The sequence below is a fragment of the Mesocricetus auratus genome, unplaced genomic scaffold (assembly GCF_017639785.1).
Source record: "Mesocricetus auratus isolate SY011 unplaced genomic scaffold, BCM_Maur_2.0 Super-Scaffold_100029, whole genome shotgun sequence".
Taxonomy (NCBI): domain Eukaryota; kingdom Metazoa; phylum Chordata; class Mammalia; order Rodentia; family Cricetidae; genus Mesocricetus; species Mesocricetus auratus.
In genome coordinates this window covers 13,420,238-13,436,408 of record NW_024429210.1, presented here as the reverse complement: position 1 = coordinate 13,436,408, position 16,171 = coordinate 13,420,238, and the positions used below count along the sequence as shown (strand labels likewise).

General features: G+C 49.3%; 1 protein-coding gene across 1 annotated transcript in view; it reads left to right on the top strand.

Moving 5' to 3' along the window:
• Sanbr (SANT and BTB domain regulator of CSR) overlaps positions 1 to 4,996 on the top strand; it is a 56,559-nt gene extending 51,563 nt beyond the window's left edge. Inside the window, exon 24 of the mRNA XM_040733204.1 lies at positions 4,941 to 4,996. Within this exon, the coding sequence (XP_040589138.1) occupies positions 4,941 to 4,965 (25 nt within the window). The 3' untranslated portion in view covers positions 4,966 to 4,996. The remainder of the gene's footprint in view (positions 1 to 4,940) is intronic.
• Positions 4,997 to 16,171: the final 11,175 nt, after the last annotated feature.

The following is a 16,171-nucleotide window of genomic DNA, read 5'->3' as shown; positions in this document are numbered from 1 at the left end:
GTGCAACACACACACACAGTACACTCATATTTAAAATAGTAGTACAGAGAGAAAATGGATGAGCAGGGTTTCAGGTGATGTTGCTCGACCAGGTGCGTAAGATGAATGTGGGAAAGGAAAGATCAAAATGGGAAAGCCGCTGAAAACACGGCTAAGCAGTTCCACACGCAGCAAGTACATGCATGCATTCGCAAACGTAATGGTAGTAACGCTGCTGAAAGACCAAGTCTTGAGAAGGATAATGCATCACTCACACGGACCCCGCTAAGGTCCACTCAGCAGAAGCCATGCAGGGCAAAGGCAGTGCCTGAAGACGATCCTGTCAGCCACAGACCCACTCAGCACATTGTCTTTCAAAAGACAAAAGAATTTGGGCACATGTGTGCGGAGTGTGTGTGCGTGTCTATGTGTGTGTGGAGTGTGTGTACGTGTCTGTGTGTGTGTGGAGTGTGTGTACATGTCTGTGTGTGTGTGGAGTGTGCGTGCATGTCTGTGTGAGTGTGTATGTGTCTGTGTGTGTGTGGGAGTGTGTGTGCGGAGTGTGTGTGCATGTCTGTGTGTGCGGAGTATGTGTGCGGAGTGTGTGTGCATGTCTGTGTATGTGCGGAGTGTGCGTGCGTGTCTGTGTGTGCAGAGTGTGTGTGCATGTGTGTGTGCGTGTGTGTGTGTGAGTACGTGTCTGTGTGTGAGTGTGTGTACGTGTCTGTGTGTGCATGAATGTGTGCGGAGTGTGTGTGTGTGGAGTGTGTGTGCGTGAGTGTGTGTGCATGTCTGTGTGTGCGCGGAGTGTGTGTGCCTGTCTGTATGTGCAGAGTGTGTGTGCATGTCTGTGTGTGTGCATGTCTGTGTGTGTGTATGTGTGTGTGCGTGTGTGTGAGTGTGTGTACATGTCTGTGTGTGTGCGTGTGTGTGAGTGTGTATGTGTCTGTGGGGGGGGAGTGTGTGTGCGGGGAGTGTGTGTGCGGAGTGTGCGTGCGTGTCTGTGTGTGTGCGGAGTGTGTGTGCATGTGTGTGCGTGTGTGAGTGTGTGTACGTGTCTGTGTGTGCATGAATGTGTGCAGAGTGTGTGTGTGGAGTGTGTGTGCATGAGTGTGTGTGCGTGTCTGTATGTGCAGAGTGTGCGTGTCTATGTGTGTGAGTGTGTGTGCATGTGTGTACGTGTCTGTGTGTGCGGAGTGTGCGTGCGTGTCTGTGTGTGTGGGTGTCTGTGTATGTGCATATCTGTGTGTGAGGAGTGTGCGTGCGTGTCTGTGTGTGGGGGTGTCTGTGTATGTGCATATCTGTGTGTGAGGAGTGTGCGTGCGTGTCTGTGTGTGTACGTGAGTGTGTGTGTGTGTGTGTGTGTCTGTGTGCCAGTGCACATAGGCAGCATCATTGTGCACAGGATAGTGCCATCTACCTCTTTATGGGTAAGCAGGCCCACAGATGGCGACTCGGATAAGGCAATGACACACAAATAATCTTGTGGGCATACTTGGTGACACTTTAATCACCATCAGTAGATGGAGCACTTATGGCCTGACACAGTGAACACTCAGAAAAACCACTGTCATCAGACTATAGAAAGATCTGGCCTCACTTGGATCATGCTGTTCACCCACCTAGAGGGTGGTGCTTGTGCTCAAATTCTACCTGACACCTCCCCGTTCTCTAAATCGTTCTGCACCCAGGACACTCACACAGGCTAGCCAGGCTGACAGGCCCCAGCTTTGAAAGGTCACAAGTGACTCTTGTGCACGTGGATTAAGGAGTGCACCGGTGTTTGACATGATGTTTAAATGACAGCATGAATGTCCACCACAAATGTGCTGAGGAGCATAAAGGAATCAGGACGTCATGGACTCCAGTGCCAGAGACTCACCGTGAGGGGCTGTGGACTAAGTTGTGTGTATACTCACTTTTCAGGGTTAGCTTTGCGGAAGTGTGCACGCGTGACCTGTCTGTAGAAGCAAGCAGAATACTGTGGAAAGAGCTCATGAGAGAAAAATTGCTAAAATAGAGAAGTCGAGAAGGAAGAGAGAAATGGAATAAGGAAGGCTACTTACAAGATTACTTTTAAATTTTATGCCCTTCAAAAGCCAAAATTGCCCATTATGAGATCTGTGGATTTGCATATCTACAGGGTCTATCAGTAGAGTCTTTAAGTCCTGGAAAAATAAAGGATAAAAATGCTTAAATGGCCCAAATGAATTAAGATAAGTCATAGCAGACAGATCGGTGCAAACACTACAACATCAAATAGTCCTCCTTTCTCCTTTCTGCAAATACTTTTATTTACTTAGCAAAACCACAACCTCTAATGTAGAAAATTAAGTTCCAGATTACCTAGCCTGCCACACTCTGCACACTGACCCGTGTGGCTGCCTGGCCTGCCGTCCTCATTCTTCCCACCAAGCTGGGCGACACCAGAAGAGGGAACCCAGGGCAGAGGTGCAGTGTCCATAGATGCTCTTCCGAGATGGGCGGAGGTCGTTACAGAGGACACAGCATCCTGGTACAGACTTCTTAGAAATAAAGCACCGCACACACCCATCCGCTCACACCATCCTCTTTGCCAGAAGCAAACATTCCACTGAACTGTGCCAGCGTGTGCCATGTCTCTATATGTGCATCCACACCATAATAGTGTGTGCAGACTTCACGTAACACCTCGTGCTGTTCATGCGCATCCTTACATAGATCCTAAATTATACCTTTTAGAGTAATATATTTTGATCCGGGTATGTGAAACTTACACAGCTACCCTGCAGTATTCTAGTTCATGAGTCTCCTCAATGCACTCATCTGTTTCCTGTCCGTCAATGTTGATACTGTGTTTAGAGTTCGTTTTGATTTTTATTCTTTTAGGCAGTCTTATTATGTGGCTGGCCCCGGCTGGCCTCAGGCTGCTGCCACACCAGACTGGCTTCTAACCCATGCTCCTCCTGTCCCAGCCTCTGGAGTGCCGGGATTACAGATGTGTCCCACATACCTTGCTCCAGTTTTTACCCTCTTAACATTCCAGTAAAAGCCTCGGAACATTCTTCCGTGCATGTATCAGCTGCTGGGCACGGCACGTTTCCCTCAGGACTGTTCCAGCATGGGCCCGGGCCAGCAGCACGGGACCCCAGTCCCCCCCCCCCCCCGGCCACTGGCAGTCCTGTCAGTCAGGACAGCCCTGTTGCAGTGATAACATAACCTCAGCAGCTCTGTCAAAGGCTCATGCTTTGTCCCCGCAGCTCTGCTCATAGTCACCACGGAAGCAGGCTGACAGACGCTCCATCCGACACTCCAGTTTATAAAGCAGGGCGAAGACACTTGCCAGGCCCAGCTGCAGCCCGTGAAGCTCCCGCATGATGTCCAGTTCCGGCCTCTGTGCTATGTCCTCATGTGGGAGAGTGGGAGACAGGCTCGGTGGTGCTATGTCATGTCTCTGTTTAAAGAACTGTAAAGATGGACAAAGTAGAACATACCTGTAAATCTCAGCATCCAGGCAGGAGGATGACAGTTTTGAAGCCAACCTGGGCTACACAGTAAAACTTTACCTTAAAAAAAATGCTTAATGCTGTCAAATTGATAGCAACTGAATATTGGAGGGGACAGATTATTAAAAGCTAAATAGTATCTATTTTCCTACTGAGCTTTAAGACACTGTATGTGCGTGTGTGGTCTGTATGCACCTATGTGCACACTTTACACTCTGCATACCGATCCTTTATTGGTTATAAGTATTATCAATACCTTCTGTCTTTCAAAACACACGTTTCTATTGATTAAGGTTGTTAAAGATTCATAGAAGTTTTTTGTTTAGTTTCCGTATTTTGAGATGGTGTCTCAGGCTGGCCTGGAACTCATAAGCAGTTCCCCTGACTTTGTTGTTAGGCAGGATCTCTCTGTGTAGCCCTGACTCTTCTGGAACTCACTCTGTAGACCAGACTGGCCTTGAACTCAGAGATCACCTGCTTCTGCCTCTCAAATGCTGGCATTAAAGGTGGGCACCACTATAGCTGGCAGTATTGATTGTCTAGACCTCCAAAATCATTTTCAGAAGCATGAGCCACCATACCTGAAGGAAGTTTAGACTCTAATTGTGTGTGTGTGTGTGTGTGTGTGTGTGTGTGTGTGTGTGTGTAGTGATTTTCTCTTTATCATTTCTATCTCTTTAAGAAATCCTTCCTGGTCCTGGTATTTACTGTAATGTTTGCTTGCAGACGTTTTTTAGATTTACCTTTTTCACATTTATATGGAATTTGGTAAGGAGGCTGTCACTGGACCTGCTGAGATTATCTTGGATCTCGGTATTGTGTCTGGTGTGAAGTAGAGATCTGACTCTGTGTTTACAGAGTTTCTAGCTCCATGCTGGGTCCCTTCACAGTGACTAGAAAGCCATGCCTGTCTGTCACAGCGTGTGTACGTGTGTGGAGGCCGGGCCAGGGTCATTTTGTTGCACTGATCTCTTTGCCCAGTTCTGTGGTAGAGTCACTAAGATTTGTTTACTTCTGTGTATGAATGTGTGTGCGGGACCCACAGAGGTCAGAGTAGGGCATCTGATCCCCGAGAGCTGGGGTTACGGGAGTGAGGCTGGGAAGGACCCTAACTTGAGCCCCCTGCAAGAACAAGTTCTCTTAGCCACTGAGCATCTCTCCAGCTCCACGATTTAGTTGTGCTGTTGGCACATTATAAAACGCCTTTTAGCTTGCAGCCACCGAATGTATTCTGTTGCTTCTTTTCCTTAGTAGTTTACATTGCTTATACAATAGACTGTGAAGAGACCACATCAGGGGAACTATGCTAGAATTCTCGAGAGGTTTCACTATACAGGGAACTAGCTTAAGAGACATGAAGGAAGTTTTAAACTAACAGTGTTGGGATAAGAGCTGAGCTAACAAAGCAGCTAGAATCGTTAGAACTCAGAGGGGGACTTCCGGAGGTGTGATTCTAACAAATTCTGAATTTTTCAGACCAGCGAGACGGCTCAGTGGGTAAAGGCTCCTGCCACCAAGCCCGAGGACCTGAGTTCGATCCCTGAGACCCACATGTTGGGAGGAGAGAGCTGAGTCCTGCTCGTTGTCCTCTGGCCTCTACTTTTGTGCCATGACACACACACACCAAATAAAAATGTAATAAAGCATTTAAACAATAAATTCCCATTTTCTTCTGCAACTAAAAAAACATATGTTCATATGAAAAAAAAAGTCTTAGACTCTTAAAAGAAATTCAGTTTTCTTGACGAGGTGACGAGGGACAGACTAGTCCTGCCAGGTGTGAGTGTATAATGTCTAAATCTGCACCTCTGGGAGGCTGGGACAGGGATTGCTACAAGGCCAGCCTCAGCTACACAGTAAGTTCCAGGGCAGCCTGGGCTACAGTGAAAGCCTGTCTAAAAATAAAAATTAAAAATAAAAACCCTGCATAACCCAAACTGAATGAAGGCTGGCGATGGTAACATGGCCCGGGCTCTGTCCATTCCTCACAGTGAAAAGCAACACCTTCCTTGTGACTGCAGATCTGCAGCAGGGAAGCCCTGCCCGAGTCAGTTCAGGCTCGGGCCGCTTGTCTGGAGAGGTCTCTGAATTATGGCTCCAGGCCAGCAGTAGAACACCGTGTGTGCCAGGCAGATGATGGCAGACGGCTGCTCCCTCTGTGCCGTCACCCCAGGGCGTCTTCAGTTGTGGACATGCTACTGAGTCCAACTCATGTGAACCCTGATTTTAAGCATCAGAGGTTATGCCCCAGTGTGCTTCACCTCTAAAAAGGGGGCAGAGAATGATGGGAACATGTGGGGAAACAGCCCAGGGGCGGGACCTTCATTAGAGGTGGGAAACTAGGACCCCAACTCTGCCAGTCAGGACCCACTACTTCTCTGTTGGGCTGTGCCATTTTCTTTGGTCCTAAGGGAAGGAATGAAGGTATAAATTTGGATTTAGGGCTGTCTTACCACACACCAATTCCTCCAGGATGACACTACCTCTCAGAAGTTGGACAGAGATGTTATCTTTTACGTTTTTAATGTTCTTAAGTCTGCTCTGCTGCACTTATAAACCTCTAGGGTGATAAAATTTCTTAGCTGGGCGTTGGTGGCGCATGCCTTTAATTCCAGCACTGGGGAGGCAGAGGCAGGCAGACCTCTGTAAGTTCGAGACCAGCCTGGTCTACAAGAGCTAGTTCCAGGACAGGCTCCAAAGCCACAGAGAAACCCTGTCTCGAAAAAACTAACAACAACAACAAAAAAAAAGGTTGTTCATTCTGAACACGCATTGTGTAGCAAGAAAACAACAAACCAAAGAATACTGAAAAACTACATATCAGAGAAAGAACAAGGTAAGATCAAAACAATTCAGGTGATGCAGAATGTTAACTTAGTAAGTATCCTCAGATAAATTCAAGATGCTTTTCTTCCGTAAAGTAAATCCACGGTGCCATGAAAAGGAATTGAGGGCTCTGAGTGGCAAACAGCACTGTGTTAAACAATAACTTCGGTTCCATGGAGTAAGGTGCTAACAGATGAAGTGTGTGGACACATGGGCCTGCACTGCGGACACCAGAAGCAGAACTGGACATGCGGTAATCGGGAAGCAGCAGCCAGTGATGGAAAGCTAAAAATACACAGGGAAGGTCTCGTGAACTCTGAGTACACCCCAGAATCAGAGCATCAATGTGTACTGATGCTCATCGCTCACTTCAACCAGTTGGCTTTGAGAAGGAAATTCCGTCTTCTGAAAAACAGTGGGTGGGTGTGTAGTGCCATAATTGGCATATTAATACACCACACTCAGGAAGACACAAGATGAGGTATACTTAACAACAATGTGCATCATTTATGAGCACAATCCAGTAGGAAAAACACTAGGAGGAAAGATGTTCTATTTACAGGCTTCACTACCTAGAGATCAGTGCTCTGTGTGCAGAGCCAAGCCACCACCTTGTCCCCAAGCTTGGAGTCTCAGAACTCGTATAGAGCTTGGGACAATAGCACACAACAGTCATCCCAGCCCACACAGGAAACACTGGAAGCAAAGATACCTGGGAGCTTGCACACTAACTAACCTGACACACAGCTACAAACAAGAGACCCTGTCTCAAACAAAGTGGAAGGTGACCAAGCCAAGGTTATGATCTACACACACACACACACACACACACACACACACACTCATCACACACAGAGACACACACCACACACACATACACAGAGACACACCACACACACACACAATCACACATAGAGACACACACCACACATACCACACACACACACACACACACTCATCACACACAGAGACACACACCACACACACACACAGAGACACACCACACACACACACAATCACACATAGAGACACACACCACACATACCACACACACACACACACACACACACACACACACACACACACACTGGTCCCTGCTCTACACATGCATCTGTATAAACACACATCACACAGATGCACATTTTTTAAACATCTGGTTTTGAGTGTTTTTCCTTTGTGTTTGTACATGCACTGCACGCATGCCTGGTTGCTGCCGAGGTTAGAGGCAGGTGCTGGACTCCTGAAACAGTGTGAGCTTCCACGTTGATGTTGGAAACCAAATCCAGATCCTCTGCAAGAGCAGTGCTCCTCCTCCGACACATCGCCCCAGCCCTGAAACACACTACAGAGGTGACTGAAGGGGCATTGGGGAGAAGTAGAAGACAGTGATGCCCAGACGTCAAATCTTGTGTCTACTTATGCCACCAGTTAGAAGCATGGGAAAGTGTTCTTACGATCCCTTTCTGTGCCACCAGTTAGAAGCATGGGAAAGTGCTCTTACGATCCCTTTCTGTGCCTTGTCACCCTTCAGAGATGAAAGCAGATGACTAGACGGAATGAACCGTGGCTGTGGGGACTGTGAATCAGGACTAGGGCGTGCTACACTGGTTAAAACCAGGTTATGAATTAGCAGATACCTCGGTTGTGAAATAGGTTCATAAATCCCTGGGGGGGTTGTTTTGTTTTTAGTTTTATCTATACTAGAACATATTTTAAGACTATCTTTAAGGATAACTACATTTCCCCTATTTTTTGTCAGCGTTTCTCTAATTTTGTTCAGATATTAGTATTCAAATTTTTTTTCTTTTGGTTTTTCGAGACAGGGTTTCTCTGTGGCTTTGGAGCCTATTCTGGAACTCACTCTGTAGACCAGCCTGGCCTCAAACTCACAGAGATCCGCCTGCCTCTGCCTCCCGGGTGCTGGGACTAAAAGCGTGCCCCACCACCGCCAGGCAAGTATTCAAATACTCTTAACAAAGCCTGCCCCTTTTGTAAGCCCAGAAGGTGAGATTTATGCTCGCTAGTGGTGGTGACTCAAAGCACGCATGGGGTTATGAGCCATGAGAGTTGAGGAAGGGTTTGGCCGAGCACCTGAAGAGCGTGCTCTTCTCCTGAGAGTCCTTGAACAGCTTACTTGGAGCAGCTGGAACCACACTGCCTTCCTGGGGGAAGCAGACGACAGGACTGCCACATTTTAATGAAAGGGGACCATTTGAGGAAGCTTACCCGTGACAGTCACCTGCAGACTACTTTTCCTTACTGCTTAAAACTGTTCAGTTGGGCCGGGCAGTGGTGGTGCACGCCTTTAATCCCAGCACTCGGGAGGCAGAGGCAGGCGGATGTCTGTGAGTTCTAGGCCAGGCTGGACCGACCGCCTCCAAAACAATACAGAGAAACCCTGTCTCGTAAAAACCAAAAAAAAAAAAGACTGTTCAGTTGGATTTTGTTACAGCTATGTACTTTCTAACAGACCCAAAGGGGTTTGGCCTAATTAATTCTGGCCAGAAATCTAAATTCTAGTGGATACATCTCTCCTCCCCATTTTTTTTTACTTTTATTGATTCTTTGTGGATTTCACATCATGTACTCTGATCCCACTTACCTGCCTGTCCCCTCACACCTGCTGACTGCCTTTGCTACACCCTCAAAACAAAACCAAATTTAAAAGAAAAACAAAACGGGGGGGGGGGGGGGGAGACAGGGACAGAGAGACAGACAGAAGGAGAGACAGACAGACAGACAGACAGAGAGACAGACAGAGAGACAGAGAGAGAGACAGAGAGAGAGAGAGAGAGAGAGAGAGAGAGAGAAGGTTTCTGCTGCACCACTGATATTGGGCTCTCTCTGGAGCTCCTCTTGGACACCCTGTTGTCCCGTGTCATGGAGGTCATGGAGGTCCTGCTGCTTTGGATCTGAAGGTTCCTCCTCTTGTCACGCTCCAACAGTTCATACTTGAGGTGGATTTGGGGTGGGCCTTCTCACAGCCCTGGTTCTGGACCCGGGTGTTAGGCGGGTTGGTAAAACTGCTGTGTCCCCTCATCACCCCTCCTGGATGAGCTCTCCGGCACAGCCCTGACTAGATCACCCTGCAGCAAGGACAGGGGCCAGCTCTGCTCTTGGGGCCCTGGGGTCTGCTCGCCTGCGCTCACACCTCCAGGCAAGGTGCAGAGCCCTCTCTGGAGTTCTGTGGAGGGCACACGGGGTGGGGCGGAGTGTCGCTGTCCTCGGTGCTGTCCCCACACCACAGGGTCAGCTCCAGTGTGATCCCCAGGTGGGGTGCAGAGCCCACTCTCCTGTGTGCTGCGGCCAGGAAGGCAGGGCCAGCTCTCTCTCCTCTCTCTCCTCTTCTCTCTCCTCTTCTCTCTCTCTCTCTCTCTCTCTCTCTCTCTCTCTCTCTCTCTCTCTCTCTTCTCTCTCCTCTTCTCTCTCTCTCTCTCTCCCTCTCTCCCTCTCTCTCTCTCCTCTCTCTCTCCTCTCTCTCTCCCTCCCTCTCCCTCCTTCCCTTCCTCCTTCTCTCTCTCTCTCTCTCTCTCTCTCTCTCTCTCCTCCCTCCCTCCCTCCCTCTCTCCTCTCTCTCCTCTCTCTCTCTCTCTCTCTCTCTCTCTCTCTCTCTCTCTCTCTCTCTCTCTCTCTCTCTCTCTCTCTCTCTCTCTCTCTCTCTCTCTCTCTCTCTCTCTCTCTCTCTCTCTCTCTCTCTCTCTCTCTCTCTCTCTCTCTCTCTCTCTCGTGACCCCAGGGCCAGCTCTCTCCCCTGCAGCAGGTAGCAAGGCGCGAGGCAGGGAGGCGACTTTCCCATGTGCGCGTGTTACCACGTGGGAGACGAGGAGAGTGGGGCCAGCCCTGTGGCTCTCAGGGTGGCTTACCTGCGCCCCCAACACCAGGGTCAGCTCTCATGTGCTGCCCAGACACGGTACAGAACCTGCTGCAGCCGGCGAGGGTCACTCTTGTGACTGCAGGTGGTAATAGATGAGGAGAGGGAGGCATCTTTCTCTCACCTGGGCCACTACACGCAGACAAGGGGGTGAGCTCTCCTGCTCTCAAGCATACCCTCAGGGTCAGCTCGCCTGTGTCCCGAGCCATAGGGTCAGTGCTACCGTGCTGCCCTGATGAAGTACACAGCTGTGGTGAGGGCTGGGCCCATCTTTCCTGAGGTGGGGGCAGCTCTCCCCTGAGGAGCAGGTCTAGCTCTCTCCTGCTGTAGCATACAACAAAGAGCAGGGCCAGCTATCCCAAGGCCAGCGAAGGGCGGGGCTGGCTCAGCACAGCATGGTTCCAATGACCCTCTGTGCTAACACCGGCAAGGACTTCACCACAGAGCCAGCTGCAGCAGGACCACTGATCCAGACACGGCCCTGGGCGGCAGCCTAGGCCCGAATGGCTCCCTGGGCCTGGTGGCAGGACACTGACATGGTCTCAGGTGGATGACCAGAGCCTGGTCATCTGCACAGCCCCCGATGGTAACGGGCCATGGACATCAACTCAGACCCTGGTTGCTGTGGCACCCACGGGCCCAGGCATGGCCCCAGACAGCAGCCCTGGTCCCAGTCATATCCTGGCCCCAGGTGACAGCACTGGCCGTTCAAATAGGCTTGGCCCCAGCGTCGGCACAGCCCTTGAATACCAACATGACCACAGATTGTGGCCCAGACCGTGAGCATCCTTGTGGTCTTTGGTGGCAACATCAGCCAGAGACATGAACACAGGCCCCAGATCCAGGCATTGCCCTCAGCTACAGCCCAGGCCAGGATCACCCCATGGCCCCAGGTGACATCTGAGTGGCCGTGTAGGCAGTGTGGCCCTCAGATGCCAACATGGCCCCAGGTGATGGCCAAGACTACAGGCCTCTGCACGGCCCTCAGTGGTGACAGGAGCCACAGGCATCAGCACAGGCCCCCTGTACCGCTTCAGGGTCTCAGACCGAGACCTGGGCCTTGATAACAGCCCGGGTCCTGACACCATCTCGGGCTCAGGCGGTAAGCAGGGCATTCCTGTCAGCCTGTTCCTCTCCCCCCTTCCCCCAGGAACCCTTCTGCCTCCCCCTCTTCCATTTCCCCAACCTGTACTCACCATAACGGTGCCTGACCACCCAGGACCAGTGGTCTGGTTGGGTCACAGGCATTGCTTGGTTGAGTCCTGCCCACCCCAGCCACAAGGCATGGTTGCTTTTCGTCTCTCCCATGCCCTTGCCGAGACACCCCGGGCAGCGCCTGGTATGATAGTACCCACTGCCCAGCGCCAGAGGTGTGATTGCGCCCTCCCAAAGCCAAAGTACCTGGGGGCGGGGGGAGGCATCTGTGTCCTCCCGGCTCAGGCCTGGAAAGACTGTTGGAGGGTTATTTCTGTTGGTCTGGAAGGTTGCTCAGCAGTCAGGAGAGCACACGGCTTTTGCAGAGGCCTGTCTGGGCCCCCACATCAGGTCGATGGCGACTGCCTGTAACTCCAGCCGGGGCTCTCCGATGCCTCTGGCCTCTGTGACACCCGCACTCGTGTACACACCGACACACTGAGGCACACACACACATAGTGAGATCCTGCCTCAAATTATTAACTAATTAAAACTAAAGTTAAAAAACAGATCTCCGAGTGAACTTACAGGAAAGTTGCAGAAATAGTGGGGAAAACTGCCAGGCATGCCCAGAAGCCACAGCTAAGTTGTATATAATGCCAGGAACATTCGTTCCAGACAAAGGACCCAATCTTGCTAGGACCGTGTCTGCCGTGTCACTCTGGTCTGTTTTAACCACAGTTTTACACCTCAATGACTTCATGCCTTTGTTTTTATGTCAGTTTGGGGCTTCTCAAGACAGGACTGTCCTATGACACCCAGGGTGACCACCCAAGCGTGGGGATTACAAGCATACAGCACCTCCAGCCTCTAAAATACAATCACTCGGTGGCAGAACCCTCTATGTGAACTTGTTCCTGAGTCAGGTGTCACAGGTGGTGGCATTAAATTGGGTCACACTGCAATGATTTAGGTCTTCCAGTTCTCGACATTGTCGTATCATTTTTGTTTGTTTTTCGAGACAGGGTTTCTCAGTAGCTATAGAGGCTGTCCTGGAACTCACTCTGTAGACCAAGCTGGTGTTGAACTCAGAGAGATCTGCCTGACTCTACCTCCCAAGTGCTGGAATTAAAGGCGTGCGCCTCCAATGCCCAGCAAACTCATCACTTTTTTTGTTTGTGTTTTGTTTTGTCTTACTGAGACAGAGTCTCTCCATGTAGCCCTGGCTACCCTGGAACTCACTCTGTAGACTGGACTGGCCTCGAACTCACAAAGATCTGTCTGCCTCTGCCTCCAGTGATGACATTAAAAACATATATCTTCATGCCTGGCTTACTCTTTTCTTTGTGGTGGGTATCTTCTGTGGAGATAGTTTGACTATTCATTCGTTATTCATAACCCCATTTTCAGGTACTAGGGCAAGTGACAATGACTGACCCTAACAGTCATTAGTATGAGAGTTGCTAAAAGCATTTTCCCAATTCTCTTCTACTATAAAAATTACATCGAATTCATTAATGTCCATATCATAGAGCTTATTTAATTCAAAGATTACATATGTCTCACTGTTTCTATGCTTAAATTGTTCTCAATTTGGACACTGGTGACTCCATCTTTAGTTTTGGTTGGTTTATTTTGAGCCCTTCCCACCTGGCTGGCACAGGATGCTTTGAGCTCAGCTAGTTCTCCGTTTCCTTCTGGTATCAGCTGGCCCTCAGAGTGCAGAGCGGGTGGAAACCGTCTGGTTCCTGCCTAAGCTGGCTTCTGTTGCCGTGTTTCAGCTTCTGAGCCCACTCCTGTGGACTCAAAGAGATGCCAGTATGTGGCTCTTCTCTAATTTCCCTACACCACGAGCCAGCAATCACGCCGACGGCTCCAAACCCAGTTCCACACGGAAAGGCTCGCATAGCTCTCCATTTAAATGTTTGCCCTTCTCTTAGAGGGAAGTTTGGCTGTAATTATCTGAAATCTAGTGATGTACTTGCTGAATGCCCTGTAGGGGTTACTCTTCTGTCCCGGCCAGGCTGGCCGGCCGCTCCCTCCAGTGCTGCCCTCCTTACACAGCATCGTAAGCTACTGTCCTCGGATTACCCGATGACACCATCCTGTCTCATTTGTCACAGCAGATTGTGAAGATGAAGGGCCCCCAGCCTGTTTATTTCACCAGTAAACAGATACTGAATAAATTGAAGAATAGCTGTTGATTTAACTTTTATATTGCAATATCAATATTTAAAGAATATCCACTCTAAAGATGCTACTAGATTTAATAAAAGTAGATCTTAAAATTCTCGAGGTACGCCGGGCGGTGGTGGCGCACGCCTTTAGTCCTAGCACTCGGGAGGCAGAGGCAGGCGGATCTCTGTGAGTTCGAGGCCAGGCTGGACCGATAGCCTCCAAAACAATACAGAGAAACCCTGTCTCGGTAAAAACAAACAAACAAACAAAAATCTCGACGTACACAGTATGTTAACATATAGACACACAGAACAACACAACCTAAAATGAACCCTCGGTTATATACCCAGGTGATTTTTGACAAAGGTACCGAGCTATCAGTGCAGAAAGACCGGCTCTGGGCAGTTCTTGTATCCACGTGCCTAAGAGTGGACAAAGGTCATCTACTTAGTGTCGTGGTATACAAACTGCTCCCCTTTGACATACTGGCACACCTGTGTTTGGGAAGAGTACGGGAGGATTGGGAGTGTGAAGCCAGACCCGCGGGTTAAGTCAGGCGGGACCCACACAGTAAGATGCTGTCTCAAAAGCAAAACCAACAATGAACTCAAAATTGCCAAAGACCTAAAACTATAGAAATCTCTGAAGGAAACACAGCAAAGCAAAGCTCCACTACACTGGATTTGACAAGTCGGCTCCATGAGAATTTTTTAATGCGCATTAAAAGACTCTCAGCTGAATATAACAATGTATAACCCCAGAGTCCAGAGGAGAAGCAGAAGGACCATAAGTTCAAAGCCATCCAGGGCCAAATGGCAAGAACCAGTTTCAAAACAACATAAATATGAGCGAAGGAAAAGGGCAACCACAGAATTGGAGAAAATGTTTGCCTATCTTTCATCTGGAAGGGTTGAGCCGAGGACAGCAGACACCTTATGTTCAACCACAAAATAAAGGTCTGTTTAAACACAGGCAGAAGCCTGGCTGTGTTCTGAAAGCTTGTGCCCTCCATCCCCCAAATTCATGCTAAAAGTAAGAAGGCAAAGTGAGTTATTTCATAGGTAGACAGTTTTGCAGAGGCATTTTTGGATGGACAGCAGTGTTGATCATACGCAATGGCAGTGACTGTTACTGATTGCATATTTAAATATGGCTAACACAGGGGCTGTAGATGGAGTTCAATTGGTAGAGTACCTCCCTAGCAGACATGAAGCCCTGAGCTTGGTCCCCAGCACCACATAAAATAGGGGTGGTGGCACATGCCTATAATCCCAGCACTCCAGAGGCAGAGGCAGGGGGATCAGAAGTTCAAACTCACCCTCAGCTATAAAGTGAGTCGGAGGCCAGCCTGGGCTGCATAAGATCTGTCTACAAATAATATAAGTGGTAAATTGTATTTATCTTACAACAATAAAAAATGAAATGTCAGTAGATAAAGCTTCGTCCAGATTAATAAAGCTATTAAATGAAAATCCCAGGGCCAAGAGTAAGTTACCCTCTGAGTTGTTGGTCAAGAAGGCCTATGAACCCCTCCCAAATAATACAGATCACTGCTGTTGGTTGCCCACTGTAATTACACGGTAAGACCATGGAACACACCAGATGCTTTGACCATAGGACAAAGAAGTCAAACTAGAATGGAATCCGAAGCTTCTTCCCCACCGGCTAGCCCAAAAGTTCCTATGCAAGATGCAGAACTGTCCTCAGCAGTCAACAGTCGGCTCAGCTGTAGACCCTATAGACAATACCGGCCCCACTGCCGCAATAGTGGGGCGTCAGGGGGTACGTTGCTGTTGTTGTGACGAAACACCATGACCAAAAGGCAACCTGGGGAGGAAAGGGTTGTCCAGCTTACACCTCCACATTGCTGTTCATCAATGGAGAGGTCAGGCAGGAGCTCATCAGGGCAGGACCCCGGAGGCCGGAGCTGAGGCAGACGCCACGAGGGTGCTGCTTACCGGCTTGCTCCCCGCAGTTTGCTCCGCCTGCTGCTTGTAGACTCCAGGACCACCAGCCCAGGGATGCCCCCCCCAGGACGGCTGGGCCCTCCCCGTCATCACTAATTAAGGAAATGCCTGCAGCCTGACCTCATGGAGCACTGATTCAGCTGAGGTTCCCTCCTTTCAGATGACTCCATATTTTACCATGATCAAACTATAGTAAGATATACACTGTGCATACGATTTAATGAAACTCAAAACTATTTGTAGATGCAGCAAGTTCATCAATGGTTGAGGATGGGGCCGAGGAATTAATGCAAAAGAAAAAGCACTATGGTGGAAATGGAAATCCCATTTTGAGGTGATAAGAATACTCCATAATTTACATATAAGTTGCCAAGATGGGAAGTAAAGCACCTGGTTTAGACTCCATTTACAGACCCTGTCTAGAGCACCACTGGGTAGGCAGCTGGGTGGCTTTGGAAATGATACAAAGGGCTTTATTCTAGAATTCACGTTCTCAGCAGCAGGGGGCCAAGGCAGGTTTGTGAGCATGTGCAGCAAGCTTTTATTCCTACGGTGTGGGACAAGACTCACGTGAGCATGCGCACCAGGCTGTCCGTGCTCTGAGAGTATGGGGTCAAGACGTGCATTGGAGTCTTCTGGGTGGATTCTGGACTCCCGGAAGTAGGGTAGGGTGTCTCTACAAACAGCAGTCCAGCATCTTTTAGTCCTAATTACAGATAAGAACAGTGAAT